We start from the raw sequence: 21,561 nt of genomic DNA on the forward strand, positions 1-21,561 counted from the left end.
CTGTAAGCTACTCTGCTTCGCTACATCTGATGTTTATCTTCTAGCGGGATATACTGAAGGACACACATCTGACTTTAGATATAAGGGTTCTGTCAACCTCCAGTAGGCCTACATAATCACTTGTTTTTTTTTTCTTCTTCTTCTACTTCTTTTTCTTTTTAATAGGATATTCCTATCCAGGCTGTAAATTGTGACATGGAATCCCTCACAGCAGTGAGGTCCTGCACAGTCTGGCTGTTTTTAGTCAGATTGGCCCCAGTGATCCTATCATTGATGAGGATCAGCGACAACAATGTTAACCATTCTCAAACCTTACCAATCCCACTTCATACAGAATCCACGTCAGGTTCATGAATCACATTCTCCTCCTGGCTTGGTGGAAGGAATTAAACTAAACTAGTCTGCTCCGCTACGTCCTCACTGCTGTAAGCTAGTCTGCTCTTCTACGTCCTCACTGCTGTAAGATAGTCTGCTCTTCTACGTCCTCACTGCTGTAAGATAGTCTGCTCTTCTACGTCCTCACTGCTGTAAGCTAGTCTGCTCTGCTGCATCAACGCTGTTTTTAAAATTTTAACTCCGTGCAAGTCTTCACCGAATAGTGGAAGACAGCTTCAAGCTCACTGGAGATTGTATTTTTTATAGAACTGATTTATTTTACTTTGCAGATTACTCTAAGATAAGCATCTCTGTCCTTGTTTTAACACATTGTCTTTCACTGTCAGATGTTTATCTTCTAGCGGGATATACTGAAGGACACACATCTGACTTTAGATATAAGGGTTCTGTCAACCTCCAGTAGGCCTACATAATCACTTGTTTTTTTCTTCTTCTTCTTCTTCTTCTTCTTTTTCTTTTTAATAGGACATTCCTATCCAGGCTGTAAATTGTGACATGGAATCCCTCACATGATACTCCATAGATACTGCAGTATTGTGTTTCACCCCTCAGGAGATTCGGTTTAGAATTTTATTTTATTATTTCACTTGGATCTGATTCAGGATGGTCCTGCACAGGCTGTTTTTAGTCAGATTGGCCCCAGTGATCCTATCATTGATGAGTATCAGCGACAACAATGTTAACCATTCTCAAACCTTACCAATCCCACTTCATACAGCATCCACGTCAGGTTCATGAATCACATTCTCCTCCTGGCTTGGTGGAAGGAATTAAACTAAACTAGTCTGCTCCGCTACGTCCTCACTGCTGTAAGCTAGTCTGCTCTTCTACGTCCTCACTGCTGTAAGCTAGTCTGCTCTTCTACGTCCTCACTGCTGTAAGATAGTCTGCTCTTCTACGTCCTCACTGCTGTAAGCTAGTCTGCTCTTCTACGTCCTCACTGCTGTAAGCTAGTCTGCTCTTCTACGTCCTCACTGCTGTAAGCTAGTCTGCTCTGCTGCATCAACGCTGTTTTTAAAATTTTAACTCCGTGCAAGTCTTCACCGAATAGTGGAAGACAGCTTCAAGCTCACTGGAGATTGTATTTTTTATAGAACTGATTTATTTTACTTTGCAGATTACTCTAAGATAAGCATCTCTGTCCTTGTTTTAACACATTGTCTTTCACTGTCAGATGTTTATCTTCTAGCGGGATATACTGAAGGACACACATCTGACTTTAGATATAAGGGTTCTGTCAACCTCCAGTAGGCCTACATAATCACTTGTTTTTTTTTCTTCTTCTTCTTCTTCTTCTTTTTCTTTTTAATAGGACATTCCTATCCAGGCTGTAAATTGTGACATGGAATCCCTCACATGATACTCCATAGATACTGCAGTATTGTGTTTCACCCCTCAGGAGATTCGGTTTAGAATTTTATTTTATTATTTCACTTGGATCTGATTCAGGATGGTCCTGCACAGGCTGTTTTTAGTCAGATTGGCCCCAGTGATCCTATCATTGATGAGTATCAGCGACAACAAGGTTAACCATTCTCAAACCTTACCAATCCCACTTCATACAGCATCCACGTCAGGTTCATGAATCACATTCTCCTCCTGGCTTGGTGGAAGGAATTAAACTAAACTAGACAGTCTCTTCATAAAAAGCCTTGACCAGAAATAAAGCTTTGAGAAGTAACACATCTGTTTAAAAAAGATGTTATCTCGCTCCTATACAACTGAAAAATGAAGAAACATTCATTTCAGCTGTTTTTATTGTAATTATTCTTTAATAAAAAGAAATGCTCCATATTGGTTATATATAATGAGGTAATTGTTTAGAAGCAACTTTGTCATGTGAACTTAATAATGTCATAACGTTAACAGTCATGAAGCTTCGTCTACGTTGACAATGAACTCCCTGTCATCAATTTCCACACATATATAATAAAATCCTATTCTAATGCAGTAACAAGATGTTTGTTCAGCCAAATCAGGCTGATGTTTATGGTGTTATCATTTTAGCAGCTAATTGATCCCTCCTCTTTTTTCCTGTTGCCTTATTTTAACAACGTTAACCAGCTGTGGGGAGCTTTGATAGCATTTATACTCTAAATACATTAAAATAATCAGTATGTTTAAGCACACATGTAGACGTAGAGAAAAATAGCATTTGACTCCAGATATTTGTTGTTAGACAGAGAGAGCTGGCTACAAATCATCACTGGCAGATATTACTACCACCCTTAATCCCCCTTTTTCAGCTCATTTTACAAGCTTGACTGGGTGTCCAAGCCTCGCTCCAGCAGAGTTTTAAACCCGCAGTTTTACAGTGGGGGAATCCAATTACATTCAGCACCTGGAAAGACAGGGAGAAAGAGATAGATGGAGGGAGTTTTGACCAAGAAAAGAGCAAAAATCAATGACAATGCAGCTGAGGTGGAACTAAGCTTGACGACGCTGCTACCTTCTCCATTTTACACTCTTTCTTCAATAAAAATGGATGCTTGTCTTTGTGTTTAATATACAGGAACACTCCATGTTCGCCACATGAATACGCTACAAATTTTAATCCTTCTTTTTGTCTTTTATCCCTCCTCTGTTTCGCCTGCTCTCTGCTTGGACTCTCTTTCCAGCCTCTCATTATTTCCCTCTGTCTCTCCACGTCACTGTATTCCCGTTGGTGTTTTTCACTGCCAGTATGGTTTGTATGATTTACATATGTCCTAATTCACCTTAAACTATTTTTAGCTCTGCACTAATGAAGCTGCTGGCTTCTTAATCTCTGTCCATGTCTCTTACTCTTGGTTGGTGATTGAATAAATTTGGTGTCATGCTTAGTGTGGAGCTCCAAACCCTCTTTGACTTAGTTGGAGACACCGTCAGCCGTTCAGAGACTTGATGTGAGAGTAATAATATCAAAATTTTACTACTCTCATCAGCAGGGTTTACATCTGTTCAGCGGTATTAAAGCAAGCCATATACTACCACCAGTTACTGCTTTTAAGACTGATGCAGGTTTAACTAACCACAATATTAGTTTTATTTGTTTAATTTAATCATGTTGAAACTCAGCAGTTCTGTTTGAACAGCCTTTCTGTTCTGTAGCCACAGTGAACAAAAATCAACTACCAAGCAATTTATGGTGTACATGGACCAAAAGTTGATGTGTGAATATCAATGCATGTTAACCCAATCAGGAGGTGCAATAGGCATGTTTTTAGTGTTTTAGTGCTTTACTGGGTCCCGGTTGAAAGTGGCTTTCTGCCTCATTAAGGGATCTTTGTGGCTAAAGGAAGGAAAGCCTTGACAACGGTCAAATGAAGGAGCATTTTACATGTTTTATGGTTATTTAGTTGTGAGATGTTATGCTTCCTGCTGTCTTTAGTTCTACTATATCATGGGTTGAGGAGGAAATGGGACCAAATGCAGGACTCCAAGGCAGACAGAATGTAGGGACCTTGGCAGAAACACCGGGGAAACACAACGAATAATCTGACAAAGAGAAACTGAAACCTAGGAGTATAAATACTCTGAGGACAAGAAGAAACAGATGAAGTGAATTTTGCTAATTGAACCAGGTGAGCTGAGCAGGAAGCAAACAGTACGCAAGGGGATTGTACTACAAAATAAAATAGGGAAACCAGACATGACAATGAGCTCACTGGAGAGTAAAACTACACCAAAAACCCACAGATCATGACATACTAACTAACTCAGAGGGTTGTACGTTCATTTTAATACCAGCACAGAATTTTACTGATGTTTCCCTTGACCCCCCCTCACCCTCCTTCTTCATTTATTTTACCATATTTTTTTCTCTGAATGGTTGATAAAATTAAATGATTTTTGGAAAAGAGACATGTAAAAATATGATGTAAACTGTGAGAGCAGTGTGTTACAATGAGTAACATGACTGAGCCAGTGAACATAATCCTATAAAGCAGCTTACTGGACCCCATGCAGTGCATACAAATATGAACAAGGATTTTTATTTTGTCGTCAGGAATTTGGTGGGTTTTTTTCTTAAGTTTGAGGTTTATTGAGATTTTCAGCATTACAGTGAATTTGTTGCTGCTATTTTTTTTAAAGCACACAGCAAAATATAAAGCCAACCCGCCAAAAGAAATGCGCTCTTAGAATTACAGCACAGAGGACTTCACAATGCTACAGTTGATGATTTTAGAGACACTTTACTCAGAGAATTACTGTCCACATTTTCCTAGTTTTCCCAAAACACAATTGTTATTTTCCCCAATAATTTATGTATTTTTCACATCTGAATTAAATGGCTAACTAGGTAGCACACCAAATCTGTGGTGGTTTGATTTTATCTCGCTGACTTTCATGTATTTCACACTGTGTCATACTTGCTTTGCTTGATCTGGAAATGGATTTATTATAGTATGACTAAGCTATTTTTGTTTATTTTATGAATAGTCTAATATTTCTGTGATAACCTTTAGCATCCTGGCTATGTGCCTAAACACAACAAGAGAAGCTGGGCTAAACTGATCCTGTATTATCATCATTATATTAAAGCAAGTCTGTACAAGGATGCTTCATTTTTAAATGGTTGTTTTCCAGTTGTTTTATCTGTCCCTACAAAGGATACATTTTCTAATATATCTAATTTCCAATTTATAAGCTCCACCTGTTCAGTTTCCTGTTAACAATAATATCTAATCATCCAATCAAAAGGCAGCATGTAGTTATGTAGACACAATGAAGACGACTTGAAGTTCAAACTGAGCATCAGAAAGTATTTATTGGGATTTTCACACGCAACCATCCAGGGTTTACAGAGAATGGCCTGAAGAAGAGAAAATATCCAGCGAGCAGCAGTTGTCTGGACCAGAATGCCTGGTTGATGTCAGAGGTCAGAGGAGAATGGACAGATTGGTTGGAGATGATAGGAAGACAACAGGAGGTCAAATAAGCTCTGGTTCCTACCAAGGTCTACAGAACAGCATCTCTGAACACACAACACGTCCAGCCTTGAAGCAGATGGGCTACAGCAGCAGAAGACACACCGGGTGCCTCCTTTCAGCTAAGAACAGGAAACTGAGGCTACAATTCACACACACTCACCAACACTGGACAATAGAAGATGGAGAAACGTTGCTGGTCTGATGAGTCTCCATTTCAGCTCCACATTCAGATGCTCGGCTCAGAATCTGCTGGAAACATCATGAAAACATGGATCCATCCTGCCTTGGATCAACGCTTCAGGCTGCTGCTGGTGTAATGGTGGGGGGAGATTTTCTTGGCCCACTTTGGGTCACTTAGTACCAACGTGGCCTGGTTTAACCAGCACAGCCTACCTGAGTATTGTTGCTGACCATGTCCATCCCTTTATGACCACAGTGGAGCATCTTCTGATTCTACTTCCAGCAGGATAAAGCACCATGTCACAAAGCTCAGATCATCTCCACCTGCTTTCTAGAACATGACGATGAGTTCACTGGACTCCAACGTCCTCCACAGCCACCAGATCTCAGTCCAGTAGAGCAGCTTTGGGATGTGGTGGAACGGGAGATTCTCATCATGGATGCAGCCGACAAACCTGCAGCAACTGTGTGATGCTGTCATGTCAATGTGGAGAAAACCTATGACGAAGGTTTCCACCACCTGCTTCCATCTATCACAATAACAATTAGAAGAGGGGGTCCGACCTGGTACTGGACGGTGGTCCTGATGAAGTGGAGGGTGGATTTATATCCTTTGGTAAGCTATCCTCGACTGTGGAACGGTCTGCCGGAGGACCTCAGGGCTGCAGAGACCGTTGACGTTTTTAAAAAGAGGCTTAAGACCCACCTTTTTAGCTTGGCTTTTAACTAAATTTTATTTGATCTTAATTTATTTTACATAATTTTCTTTCACATTAATTTTTTTTTTCATTTTACTCAGCTGTATTGCTTCTTATTTATGTATTAATTTATTTATACATTTATTTATTTATTTATTCAATCTTAACTGTTCTTACTGTTTCTTAAGGTAATTTTCGTTTTAGCTCCAGTGTTTTCCTCATGGGGATCCTCCGCGTCGGGGGTTTTACATGCTCGGTCTGGGGGTTGTTGCTGCGTTGATCGCCCTTGTCTGGTTGGCTGGGGCCCTGAACTGCAGCCTTATGGCTGTGGTGTAGGCCCTGGTCTGCCCTGTTCGGGGAGGCTGCCGCGGCTTTACTTACTTTTTACTTTTTTTTATTCTATACCTGCTTTCAGCTTGGAGACAGAAGTTAAAGAGTCGGGGGAGGGGGTGGGGGGATAATTTTTTGATGTGTAAAGGCTTATTTTGGTTTTAATATGCATGAATTGAATTGTGCTTCACATTTTCTTTTTTTTTATCTTGTAAAGCACTTTGTATTGTATTTGTATGAAAAGGGCTTTATAAATAAAGTTTGATTGATTGATTGATTGATTGATTGATTGATTGATTGATTGATTGATTGATTGATTGATTGATTGAACGAGTGTCTGACTTGGTACTAGAAGGTGGACCTTGTAAAGTGGATAGGGAGTGTAATGCATAATACCTGCCAGTTACTGTTTTATTAACATCCCTTTTTTGTACATGGTCAAAAACAACAGTATACGACTAATTAATCAGCATTTTACTCTGTATCCTGACAGACTTCCTCCATCCTCCCTCACTGACACCATCAGCGTCTTGGGTTGCTGAATTGATGACAGTTCCTCTTGTCACATAATTCATAACTTTAAATTGGCAGCTCAGTCTTAAGGAGTGAAAAGCACCTGCTGAGCCATCTTAATTCTGCCATCTCACTGGCTTCAAGCCATGAAGTAATAAAGAGTGATGCTACCACATTAGATTAAGTAATAAGGAAGATGTGGATTTGGAAACCTGTGTTACATTTCTCATTACATTACAGTGATGGTGTTTTAGTGACTCATTAGTTTATAATGCATCTCTCCAAGAGCAGATTGTGGTTTTCTACAAGTTCTTTTTTAAATATATGAAGATTTATAAGAAAACCAGACAGCATGATTTATTATCCTGTTTACATAAACAGTAGCATGTTGGCCTCTGGTCCCAGAATTTTTTTTACCTTATTTTGCAGTGAAATTCTCTACATGTACTAACACTGAGACCTTCGGGAACTTTATTATTTGCCATTACACTAGAGGAGCTTTCTGACATGCACTTTCATATACTTTCAGATGTGATAGAAAGCTAAAACATGTAAAACATCAGCCCCCATCCACTGCCACTATGATAAAACAAATATACTATGCTTTTAATAGGTAAATGATATCTCACTCAATGTACCGTCCTTTCTTATGCTAATGCCGACTGTAGCTCTTCTGTTCACTGTTGTGTGTGTGTCAGAGTTGAGAAGTGAACAAAATATCCCATGTCTGAGAAGCATGGGAACCTAAAGGGGCCATTTTGACTGTGTTTGCCATTGTGCAAGCAAACTTTGCAATTCAAGATAATGAACCCTAGAAACTGAATCCAGTGGTCTACATAACCCATTACAATAATCAAAGAGGCAACACCTTAAAATTGTTTAGAAACAACTCTAAATTCTTCATGAGGTCACCAGCTTGAAGAGCTTTTGATTGAGAACTTCTTGCCTTACTATTAAGCTCCCAGTATTAAAAGCATTAGGGCTTAAGAGGACGGCAAGAAACAGGGGCTTTTGGATTATATCTCTACTGAAAGCACAAATCTGACTGATTCCAACACTGTATGTTTCCTTGGACTCCAATTAAGATTTACAGAACCACAAGCAAAAGAAATGGTCCGTAAATGGTAAATGGCCCATATTTATATAGTGCTTTACTGTACCTGGAATGATACCCAAAGCATTTTAAATCATATATCACATTCACCAATTCACACACACATTTACACACTGATGGCGGAAGCTGCCATGCAAGGCACTAACCACGACCCATCAGGAGCAATTAGGGGTTCAGTGTCTTGCCCAAGGACACCTCGGCATGAACTCGACTTGGCCGAGAATCAAACCAGCAACGCTCGGGTTACAAGACGACTGCTCTACCTTGCTGAGCCTCACCGCAAAATTCTGCTTCACATCTGTAAAACATCAACATGAATTCTGGTTTAACCTAGCTGTCTGGCCACCAAACATTCTATCCATCAGGATAAAATGACTTTTACTGGAAAACTTAATTTCCATGCATCCTTTTAGAGCAGTTTCCTCTCCAAATCACCATTTTCTGTCCAGTTGCATGGATTTGATTGGACAAACACAAGTGTCAGTCAGTCTTTGCCACAGATATTTCCCTTCTTACTGCTGATGATTGGTGACATTGATGTAAACATGGTGACAGTAAAATTAAATTGAGGATCAATCACATAAATTGGTCGACCAAAGCCACTTTCAGAAGAGATTTACCAATTTACAGGAATATTTACTGTATTTCTGTTCATGGTGTGTAACTCTCTTCTATCTCCACCACCTGCTCAGCCTCCCACTGTGCTGACTGCAGAAATGTTTGCTTCCTACTTTACTTAAAAGGTCGCTACCATCAGTAACCAATTCACTGAGCCTGACCAACTCAGCCTTACCAAACCAGCTACTGGTGCCTCACTCTGCTCCTTCCGCTTTCTAAATGAGGACGAAGTCCTCTCAGGATCTTGTGATTCATGTCCTACCACACAGGAAGATCCTTCAAAGTATCTTGGTGTGGAGGAGTGTCCAGATCACATGGGCTGACAACAGGGGTGCCTCAGGGCTCAGTGCTTGGCCCTCTTCTCTTTTCACTATACACCTCCTCACTCAGTGCATCATTAGCTCTCATGGTTTCTCCTACCACTGCTATGCAGATGATACTCAGCTTTTCCTTTCTTTCCCACCTGATGACACAACTATCTCATCGTGAATATCAGCATGTTGCTGATATCTCCGCAAGGATGATGGATCCCCACCTTCAGCTAAATCTGTCCAAGACCGAGCTTATTGTCTTTCCAGCCAATCCTTCTTTACCTCCACAGATAAGCGTGCAGCTTGACTCCATCACACTTGTGCCTACGTCTTCTATCAGGAATCTTGGTGTCACGGTAGACAACCAGCTGACCTTTAAGGACCATGTTGCCTCGGTTTCCCGGTCTTGCCGATTTGCTCTCTACAACATCAGGAGGATCAGACCCTACCTGACTGAACACACGACCCAGCTCCTGGTCCAGGCTCTGGTCATTTCACGCATTGACTACTGCAACTCCTTACTGGCTGGCCTGCCTGCATGCTCAGTTAAACCTCTGCAGATGATCCAGAACGCAGCAGCACGTCTGGTCTTCAACCAGCCCGAAAGAGCTCATGTCACTCCGCTGCTAATCGCTCTCCACTGGCTTCCAGTTACAGCGCATCAAATTCAAAGCTCTGCTTCTGGCTTACAAAACAATAACCTAAACGTCTCCGGTTTACCTCCACTCCTTAATCCAGAGCTACACTCCCTCTCCACAGTTACGCTCTGCCAGCGAAAGACGTCTAGTGCTCCCACCACAACGTGGCGCCACATCAGTAGCTAGACTCTTCTCCTCTGTTGTTCCCCGGTGGTGGAACGATCTACCAAACTCTGTCCAATTCGCAGAGTCCTTATCCACTTTTAAAAGCAAGCTAAAGACTCAGTTGTTTAAGGAGCATTTCCACACTTAGTTTAACTCTTCTACTCAGAATGAGTTAGAAAGATTTGTCCAGCTCTTTGGCTCAACCAAGTACTGAAGAAGCTGCGTGCACTTATACCCAACATGATGTTGTGGGATGAAACCGTAATCTCGTAATTAAACAAAGGACTATTGAAGGGAGGGGAAGGGACAAAAAGCCCCGCCTCTAGGATTACACGACAGCACCTGGATCCACCTGGACTCCCAACAGTTCGACTACCACTTATTGTTGATGCCCTTCCTAGTTGGTTTCTGCTTGTTCTTACTGTCAGATGTAAGTCGCTTTGGAGAAAAGCGTCTGCCAAATGATTGTAGATTAGAATAGAATAGAATAGAATAGAATCGTTTTCTCAGTTTGACTTTAGCTCCATAAATCTACACAAATAATGTCCACATGTTCATTCATGTTTTTCCAGAGTTTTTATTTATTTATTTATTTTTGTGCATTAAAATTTCTAAGGCGTAATATTCTGTAAAATTCAGAAAATAAATAAAGTCAAAAAGAAAATCCTTCATCTTTTCCTGTTTTCCAACTTCAGTAACTTTAACACAGTAGCATCTGCAGTGATGCATCCACCTCTGAAACTATAAAGCTCTATTTTCAGACCAAGATTTTTACACAGAGTGTAGAACTGCAGAGAAGCAATAAATTCTTTTTAAGTTTGTCATTTTCGAGCAGAAACCTGCTCCAGACCCTTGGGGCTTATGTTTTAGACCATCTGTTGTGTTTTACTGAGGGCTTGTTGGTTTAGCGAAAAATCTCTATGTTATGGCAAAAACTGCTCAACTAAGTAGGAAGAAGCCACAAAGGTCGAGTTGAACTGCGTCCCATTGTTGTCATTTTTGAATAAATATATTTGTGGCCGTGCTGAGAGGAGCATCACATGAAATAAAAGCTGAATGAATCAGGAATCGCTTTCAGATTTCCTGGTAGCTAACCAGATGACTCTTGGTGAAATTTGATTTATTTTTTCTCTGATTTGATCATTTTCCTTTTCTTCTGGCATGCCCTCTATCATGTCACTCATAAACTGTTCCTGAGGTCTGAGGGATTCTGTGTCCAGAAGTAGCTTCATGAGTCTGCAGGAATCCTTTGCTGCCTGCTCTTTCTGTGGATTTATTGTTGTGAAGATTCTGCTGTAAGTTTGATCTGACATTGCTAACCAGTTTTCTTTTGTGCTTACTTGATCTTTTCTTTAGATTATTATATTTAAAATGACCATGTGTTGTTATTGTGACAATTTAAGTAAGGCCCTTGTTTCATTGCACACTGAACAGGTTTTAGTGCTTCAGTCAGTGAAAATAAACTCATTTCTCTGGTTCCTCACCTCATTTTTTCTTTTCTCTTTTTGTCTTTTCTTGGCTTGTTTGGGGCATTGAACTTTTGTCTGTTTGTTTTGTTTTTATTTTTCTCCTGGACACCCCATAGAATCTACAATGATGCACTACATTGCCTAACGTATTTAGACATCAACCTTTACTTGCACAAGAACTCCAGTTCCTAATACAACCTTTTGAAGAGCTTCAACTCTAAGTTTTTCCACAAGATATAACTTGATGCAATTTGATGATTTAGTACAGTCATGCTGTCTATAAGAAAATATAGTTACATGATGAGTTTAATAAATAAAATAATTTTTATGGCTCTGTTTTCGGTTGCATAAGCTTTTTTTCTGCTGACATTCCTGCCTCTCAATTAAAGTTCAGCATCGTGGCTGCAGAGCAAGTTAAGACTATGTTTGTTACTCTGACAACACAGATTTGAACCTGAAGTAACCTATGCTATAATCCTGCTGCATACTAAAGACCCCAGATGCTTCCTTTTGAGTATGTGAAAAAATTATTTATTGTTTTCTGAAATCCAGTTTTCTCTCGAAGTCTCCAGGAAATTGATCAGTTTGTTTTTAACGAGGCTGGTGATAACAGCGGCAGAGACGGCTGCTATCGATCCATTCTGCTACATCTGGTATTTAGGAAGAACAACGTACAGCCTTTATATTCCTCAAAGTTTTTAACAGATGATGGGTGAGTGTATATGTATCACATTTGTTAGTTACTTCTGATTCACATCTGATTTTTGGTGCCTAAAGAAAGTTTCTTACTGATCCCACTGATGCCATATTGTGGAGTCTGGGTGAACATCATAGACTAAAACCAGGTAGATAATGGAGGAAAGGCTGCTATCAAGGCTAGGTGGAGGTGGGTAAGTGGTGACTGGTTTGCTAAGTTATTTTCTTTTATTTCTTTCCATATTGCAATATGACAAGATGAGCAGTGTGTTGTGGCTCATCAGTGCCGTTTCACTGTGAATCTGATGAACTGGTAGCTCATGCTCCTGTCTTAACGGTTAGGACAACAAAACAGCAGCAATGCTGCACTGATGGTTTCCAATGTCTTCATCTTTCACCAGCATGAAGCTGAATTATAATGTTTTGTCATGAATATGAAGCTCAGAGGTGTGACAGCATCAGTACTTCTCAGTAGATTCATCACCTCTGTGCAGAATAAGAGTCTGCAACTCACCTGGATCAAAGGACTCCAAGTAAGGCTCAGAATAAATCAATTCTTTAAAATGTTGCCTTCCCAGTTTGATAGAGAACACTCCTGAGTGAGAGGTGCAATATTTTCAATCATCCATAGATATCATCTGTGTCCTTCATGCTTAAGAAGCACCTCATTGGTTTTGTCTTACAGAAAGGCTAACGTTGACATTTTGTGAGTTAATGGCTCCAGATTATCTACGTTCCTTTACCCCCCTTCAGTCAAAAGCAGTGACATAAATTTTTAGCACATTTGGTGGAAAGAGGGTATGATGTTAGAAGAGCCATTTAAACGAGTACATGAAGTAATATGACAACAGTAACACAGTGTTACAAAAATGAAGGTTGCACATCTCAACATGCAGGTGAAGGGGAGCGAAGGTGCTCACATTTGAGTCCTGTATTTGGCTCCAACCACAGATCAGACAGAATGTTGATATTTTGGGTGTAGCACACACCCTGAAGTAGTATCATCTTCATCACCAGAGATCCAAACATTGTGCTTTAAGTGAAGTGAGGTTATTTACGTGGTATTAATCCCAGCGGTGTCTCACGGAGGGATGACGACCTCCGGGTTGTACAACACGTTGTTATACTGGAAATGACTGAAATCAGTCAGCTCAGCAGTTAGTTTATGAAGGCATACAGTCACACTTTGGTCAAAATGTGGTAATTAAAATCCACTGCAAGACAAAGTAGAATGAATGCAGTCCTAAGAGCTGAGTGAAGTGGAAAGGGCTTGTTTGAGGAAGATGAGGTGAGGAGCAGATTAGCAATTCAAAGGGCTGTAAGTACAAAGTGAATGGGACTCGGGTATCTTTGATCCTGGCTACAGCCTTCTTGTGTAAAAGCTCCAGTTCTCTAGAACCATTCATCCTGGCCTCTGAGGTGCAGAACAGAGTGCTCAATTTGCTCTGCAGCACCGAGGCTGAGGCTGAGTGAGGGGCCATCAGCTGATCAGTGCTTTAAAGTGCTTCCGTGTATCAATGTGCAACATCCACATGCAAATTGTAGAGCAATTCCTGCATCTATTTAGCTGTTTATTTATTTTGTGAGGTAAAGACGACATGTTAATGTATGTCATCCTGCTGAGGTGGCTGGTTATCACCAGTCCACGCTGCTCGCTGCATCTTATTTTATTTCTAAACTTTATTTCTCCCGCTGCTTAAGAAAACGTCCTCACACCTGACGGTGTTTAGGACACAGTTCTGCTGATTGTTGAACATTCAGGATCTTCTGGTTTTTATGCAGTGAACAGTATTTCTGTGGTTTAATGAGCTCTGGATGAAAAGGTTTTTGGAAAATGTATTTATTTATTTTACATTTTAACCTCATTGGTTATTTGCTTTTGGCATTAAAATGGTTTTGAAAAGAAAATACAGTTTGTGTGTTCCCCAACAATATTTCTTGTTTTCTGTATTATATTAACTGTTTTTAAACTACTTATCACAACAGGAGACAGAATGAAGCAGAAATCTTACATAAATCCTGTGTGTTTTCAGAGATGTAACCTTGTGTTTCATGTTAATTGTTCTCTCATTAGAAGCTGTGAAGCCTCTTTTGGGGGAAAGCTGCTCTCTTCTGCTTAACATTGACAACAGGGGCATATTTTAAAGCAGATGCTGCATTCAATTATTCACATTTTCATTCAAAGGCAGCACATGAGATTTGATAAAGATGCCCTTTGTTCCTGGTTGAAATGCTTAAATATTTAAATTAATTAGTAAACTTCTCATCGTGTTGATGTATTTAACAAATTCAGACCTGGGACGCTCTCTCAGCATCTGAACTACAGTATCCACACGTTACATTAGGTCTACATGGGTTAAGCTTTAGCTTTATCATGTTTGTTTCTCCTCATGTTGTCTGAGCAGGACTGTTCAACGCCCTGCTTTCTCAGAGTTAAAGGCAAACTTAACAAAACTTTCTGGATGAATAATGTAAAAGAGAATCAGGATTTTTACCCGGTTCACTCCTTCTATGGTTATCCCTTTAATCTTGTGGGGTTGTGTGAAATACTCGTGTGGTAGTTGCATGCAGTCGACAGCAGAACGGTTCGGTTCAGGGACAACAGAACACCAATGATCCACCTTTAACAGAGTCTCTGGAACCAGTAAATGTCCTCAGCTAGTAGTAGTTCATACGGGCTCATATGGTTCTAAAAGATCAGATAAATGAGAAGGTGAAAAGTCACATTCACACTGTTGCTGTTTGATCCGCTTTAAAATAACCCTGGTCAGCCTCTTCGGATGGTACGGTCCTTTTGGAGTAGTGTGAACACTGGTGCAGACCACAGAAACAAACTCTGGCCTGCTTGGAAACCAGGGGTCTCGGTTCACCTGCAAGTGAATCCCGGTTGGATTCTTGTCCAGAATGAATGCAAGCAGAGCGTCCAGCTAAGAGACCAGAGGAAGTAACGTAGACCAGCATGGTGGACACCTGGCTGCCTCTCCTGCTGCTCATACTGGACACATTCTGGTGAAAACCGGATCGGGTTTGAACACCAAGTAAAACCAGAAACCAGACTGCAGAAATTTATTGTTGCTCCATTGTTTACTTGCAGTGAGCTGTTTTCAGTCCTGGCCAATCAAAGAGCAGGATTTTCTTCGTCTTCTTGCTCAGTGATTGCTTAGGAGAATGTCGCCCCCTAGTGAGCAGTTGCTGTAACGTTTGGCCCGCTTGAGTAAAGTGAAGTGAAGGTAAACCAAACCAAAGGAAGGCGCGCAATTTCCCGCCCACACGGGCCGAGCCCCCCGGACAATCCCGGTGTGAAAGCAGCCATGGTCACGTGTTGGAAATTCCTCTGTTAGACCAACACACACAGAAGTGTCGCTTCTTAGTCGGGTTGGGGCAATAAACTCTACGTTTGGCTTCATTGTGAGGATTTTGATGATGAAATGTGCTCTGGCGTAGAAAATGCTCGTGGACTATTTTCTTTCTACTGCCTACACGGTGGTCATTTTCCGGTTGCAGTTAATGTTTGTACTTAACAAAGAATCTGAATGGTTGTATCACTCGGGACATCACACATTCAGTTGTGGTTAAACTGTGAGGATTTTAGTGTGTGTGTGTGTGTTTTAGTTATACATTCAAACCTTGAGGGCTTTCAATAAAAGAAAGAAAGAAATGAAAAAAAAGAGTAAACTTGTTATTTTTAAAGATATAAAAAAAAGACCAAACGACAGGTTCTTTTTTATTTTTTTGGAGATTGAAAGGGAGGACAAGGGGTCCATGTATCATTCATTCATTTTACATTTAATCCAAGAAATAATCTGCTTGTTTGTCATTATTTTTTTTAAAAATATAAAACAAAAAACTTAAATCAGGCTGTTTTTGCGTTTTTTATTTTAAGATAATATTTTAAATAAATTAAACTAGAAAAAATTTATTTTTATGTTTCTTTTGTTAAGTCCGTGACCTGTTTGCCACTTTGTGTCTTGACCAAGTGGCGATATAATGTTGCACGAGCTCAGTGTGGCAGCGCGGCGGTTCCTAACCTCACTGAACCCCGAGATAACATACAACAGTGTTCAACGGCATTCTTCTCTTATGCTTTGCTCTCAATCAGCCGTTACGTAGATAATGACTGGCTGCTCCCGTTGTTTTCTTGGCGGTGGACGTGCAGTGATGTGGTGCATTAGCGCCTCCCAAAACATGAGTCATTTTAGGTGGTTTGGTCCATCGGGGAGACGGCGGTGGGATCCACCATAGTGACCACTGACCGGGACTGTGGTGCACCGAGGTCAGCTGGGAGAGAGCGAGCGGCACCTACAACAAAAGCAGCAGTTCTGGTTTGCAGAAAAAGAATTTGTGGCACAAATCTGACAAATGAAATCATTTTCTGTCTGTGGGTCGTTTTCTAGTTTATTTTCTTCTAATCCCAACTTTAAATCAGCCTGTTTGTTTGAACTGAATTTTAAATGAACGAATGATACTCGGGCCGATAAGTTGAGAAATATTTTTTTTTACATCTAACAAATTATTTTTCATATCACCTCTTTCCAGACCACCAGTTTTCTGTCGGAGGCCCAATTTTATGCTGAGTCACCAGGATCTCTGGACCCATTGTTCAAGTTCCACGAGACAGTCGCTAAGGTAGGACCCCCAAGTGTTTTCAAGCATGCTTATTAACATCCGCTCAGTGGCTAATGAAACAGGAAGAAGGATGTACAGATGCTCACATGATGCGTTTTATGACAGACATAAAAGCCATTTAATAATCAGACATGCATAAGCAGAGTCACAAAGAAAAGCCTTGCGATGCAAACCCTGTTAACTGCTGTAGGCTGAGAAATGCCTGTGAGGAGTTTAACTGTAATAAAACCTCCAGACACCAGTGTCAGCATGGTGTGGAGCTGCTGGTTAAAGCCCAGAAAAAGTCATAAATCTATCTTTTTTCTGTGAGATTTCATATGAAATGTTTACTTAAAATGAGCAGATGTTCATATTTAGTCTGAATGGATCATTTTGACGTGAGAAAACTGTCAGTTTCCTTATTTACTTAAATATATAATACAAATATTCTAATATAAACTGTGTTAATTTCACATTAAGAGAAGCCCAAAACCCAAACATCAACCTTGATGTCATCAGCCTCATGTCGATCCTTGGAATAACATCAGGCTACAACAGGAACACATTTATTATTATTAATAACTCAAAAACTATTATTATATTTTACTAGGAACTAAAAGATTGATAAAAAAAAATTACATTAGTCCAATAAAATATTGCAGTGATAAAATAAATGAATTCAAAATAATAAAAGGTTCCAATTAAATAAAAGGTAAAGGTTGAAGTTCATTTGAAAGACATTTAAATAAACTATTTGCTTTTTTTTTTGTAGTTGTGAATACCTTCACAGATTGTTCTTTGAGTGTTGGATGTTTAATTTGAAGCCTTCAGAGCTTCAGTGCAGCAAAGCGTTAGCAGACACAGGCCGACGCTGCCTCATTATCTCAATTTACAAAGCTGTACATATTAAATTGGATTGCAATTGTGCATATTTTTGCCATTTAGGAGGTTTGGGACCACTTTTTGCTTTAAATACTTCCTCATTATTTTTGCTACCGGCTAACGCTTCAGCTAGGCTAACAGCTAGCTGAACATCGTCTTCTGCCTTTTCGTGTTTATTAAACAGCTGACTGACATGTTTCTACCACCAGGTGGTTGAAAGCTGTTTTGCACTCACTGATAACAGTAATATTTGTTGTGTCTTTGGGTGATAACCTAAAGACACAACAAATGTTGTTATAAACATGAAGTTCCCGCGATGGACATGGCAGCCTTCATGGCCCACGGGTGACCCTCTAGATGGCCTCTGTGCTGAAATAGACACTCTATCCTGTTTAATAAATTGTTTTGACTCTTCAGTGTTAATCAAAATTAACATCAGCTTTCAAGTAATTCAAGTAACAGGAAGTCAGCCCATTACAGCATTACAGTGAGAATATGACACATGAACAAATAGTTTAACCATCATGTGTCAGCCACACTCAGCTGTGAACTTAGCTGTGTTTCCAAAGCTCATCACAGACTAATTTACCATAAATAAGTGAAATGACACAAAAAGTGATGAGAAACTTTCAGGACATGAAAAACTTTTCGTGTCCTGATGAATTGTTTCACTCAGCGGAGTCTCTCTACTTCTTCTTAAAGTTCAGATCTCAGAGAAGGTCCTGACGTTAGTAGCCCAATAGTAGGGGAAACATTGAACTAATGACTTTATATCCCTGAATTTGTTCATTTATTTGTTGTTTGTTTGTGATGACGCTCTTGTTGCTAGGAAACAGAGTCAGGGGTGACAAGGCAGAGGATGGAATGTTCCACAGCTGGTGGCACATGTGCAAAGAGATATCTACGTCAATAGCAGAACCGGCACTGGTGTTATTGAGCCTGGTGTCGTCTGCACACATTCTGCTGCCATGGTGACAGACATAGAGAGATAATCTTCTTCATCTAAACTCTCTGAGTTATGAAGAAAAGTGCAGTTTAAGTGTGCTGGTGGTTCAGTCTGCAGATGATGAAAGCCAGTGTCAGCCAGGTTAGTGTCATTTTAGGTCTAAATGTTTCTTTGATGAAGGAATAACAGGTTCAAATGTGTAAGAGGACGGGTAAAGCCCTGTACAACAAGGTGTTAATGAAGTTGTTTAGAATCTAATTTTCTTGTCAAAACCCACAGTTACGAAAAATTTTATAAATAAGCCAAAATTAAAAGCTAAAGTCCTGAAATCTGTAAAAGCCCAGAACACAGACTTGAAAGAATATAGAGCAAAAAAAAAGGATTGTTATTGGAATGTCAGGAATGAAGGATGAAAGACAGTTTATTCAACTAAATGGCTTCACTCTAATTTAACCTGTTCCTGGTTTACTGCCCCCTGTTTACCCATGGCCACGTGTTGACCATGGGTATATGTATATGTATATAGTTATACATATATATATGTATAAATATATATATATATATATATATATATATATATATATATATATGTATGTATATAGTGCTGTCAAAGTAATGCGTGAAAAGCCCCATACATCTGTTATTTCTCTGTTATAGCGGCGGAACGTGGAGAAGCCAGATGGAAAAGACCGGATATATGTATATGTGTATATATGTATATATATATATATATATATATATATACATATATACATATGTATATGGAGAACCTGTATGGAGCCTGACCTTATAGAGAAAAAATAACTACATAAACCACAAAGATATACTTCTTTATTGTATCAAAACTGGCAAAATGAGTCCTGTCATCAGTGGAAAAGTTCTGTTGTTTCAGCCAAGGTGGGAGAAGGAGAAACAGGTCATTGTTTGGCTTTAATCATTATTTCTTTGTAGATCAGTGAAAGCACCAGATGTTCTTTATAAAGGTTGTAAAAATGAAAAAGGCAGCATGAGAAAGAGAGTAATATTAAAGCACAGGGCTGAGAGTACATTGACACAACATGTCAGGATGAAGGGCAAACAGGAAGTAGCAGAGACGTTATTCCCCATGTTAAATATTCAGATTGGCAAGGGAATATAGAAGTCGGTCTGACCTCTTTTCTGGCTGCTGTGTACATGTGCTTGTACTACTAATTATGTGGGAAATAAATCCATCTACACAGACACACACTTGTTGGAAGACATCCACCCCTTTTTGGGGACAAAATGTCAGTAGAAAAAAATCCTAGTAAAACAATTTCAGTTTGAAAACTTTGTGGTACTGGGGTAATCTTGGGTGAGTGATTCGACAAGTGGAACTTATAGTGACTGATATGTCTCCGTGAAATGGAAATGGGTCAATTTCATGTTCTCTGTGGAAATGGAAGTGCAGATGTGTGTTTTTCTTAAGTGTGTAATACGAAATAAATCCTGACTGCTCTGAGAAGAGCATGCTGACAGAGGCAGTTAGAATAATTATCCTCAGTAATCACAGGTCCAGTTCAAGTCATGCACATTTTCACCGTTCACAGCATTCAAAGAATGGAAATAATGACTTTAACTCGGAGAAAATAAAAAAAACTTTGTCTTTCTGTTCGTCTTCCTTACTTCAGTCAGATATGTTAGTCTGTTCCAGAAGGGTCAGGTCATCGGCATCAAGCAGAGAAAACTTCTGAGGAGAAGCAGAAGCAACTAAAACCGGGTTCAGAACTGTCCAACACATTATAAAACACTGGAAGGATGGTGGGGAACCATCGTTTTGTGTGTTCTTGTGAAATGTGATTAACCCCGTTCCAGAGTGATTCTATCTATTCTAGATCTATTCTATAAAAATATTTATAAAATAGTATCATACCAAATTTATGTAAATGAGAATCCATGTTTCCAGCCATCATTTAGTTTCTCTGTTTATAACTGAGGCAAACACTGAAATCATAATGTGCGTAGGTAAAATGATGTAATAAAATATTTCTTCTTCAGTGACTGGCAGTGTGTGGAAGACTCTGTAACGTCCAGTGAAGTTCCTAATTCATAAATAAACCATCGTCACCCATGCATATGATAGAAAACCACTTTTAAATGGATGTCACCACCATGCATGAAAGGGTTGAAGATTTTTATGGAATTTAAAACCTGGTTTTATGGTGATGAAAACATGAGACATCAGTTTAAAGTGCACATGTGGAGGTTTTTAATCACAGAGAGAAAAAACAACGTACCATCAAATGTCCTCTGCAGTCCTGCTTCATTAATAAAGACATTATTTGAACATGAATTGAGTAAAGCTGTCTTGGAAATTTGCTCGACAGCGGTCCTTTGTTCATTGACTCAGCGCCTCCTCCTTTCTTTTGTCCGTCTTTCCTTACACTCACCCTCCCCTCTATTCTCCATGGAACGGAGTAGGTGCATTGTTAGTCTTGCAGCTCAGGGACTTCCTATGCACTGTACTCATTTGTCAAGTGTGGTTTTGGATGCAGCTTGGTTGGAAGAGTTCAGGGTGGCAGGTGGCAACAGCAGGCACCTCTCCCTCTATTTTTCTGTCTTTATTCTCTCCTTCTTCTTGCTTCCCTTGGCCTCTCAGTGTGCAGAAATCTCTGTGGAGTACATTTTTTAAGCATGGCACGGTGCGTGAGCTGGCATCTCCTGACTTGGCGAGGTGAAGCTGGCATTGATCAGGACATAACAAAGTGCTGCCAGCGCCTTTGCGAGTTCCCACTGCACTGCTGGGTATACACAATGGACCTGGCAGGGAGGGAGTGTTTGTTTCAAACATTCATGCACATCTAGAATAGAATAGAATAGAAATACTTCATACATATACATATACACACACACACATATACAATACATCTATGTACAGTGTAATGTATATTCCACATTTTTATCATGGATGGTAACTTTAGCTCAAAGCTTGTGTGTGTTTTTGTGTGTTTTTTAAGTTTTGACCATCGACTTTAACTGAGTGTGTTTGTTTTTTGTGTTTTAAGTGGGTCAAATAACTGAATGAGGTTGTCGACCGGATTCAGCTCTACCATGTGACTTCCTCCATGA

General features: G+C 39.8%; 1 protein-coding gene across 2 annotated transcripts in view; it reads left to right on the forward strand.

The window, feature by feature from the left end:
• Positions 1-21,561, forward strand: part of LOC121652648 (inactive N-acetylated-alpha-linked acidic dipeptidase-like protein 2) — a 613,163-nt gene that overhangs the window by 504,146 nt on the left and 87,456 nt on the right. For both annotated transcript variants that reach the window (XM_042005529.1, XM_042005530.1), the window contains one exon: positions 16,578-16,667. In XM_042005529.1, coding sequence (XP_041861463.1) covers positions 16,578-16,667 — 90 coding nt within the window. The remainder of the gene's footprint in view (positions 1-16,577; positions 16,668-21,561) is intronic.

The sequence above is a fragment of the Melanotaenia boesemani genome, chromosome 14 (assembly GCF_017639745.1).
Source record: "Melanotaenia boesemani isolate fMelBoe1 chromosome 14, fMelBoe1.pri, whole genome shotgun sequence".
Taxonomy (NCBI): Eukaryota; Metazoa; Chordata; class Actinopteri; order Atheriniformes; family Melanotaeniidae; genus Melanotaenia; species Melanotaenia boesemani.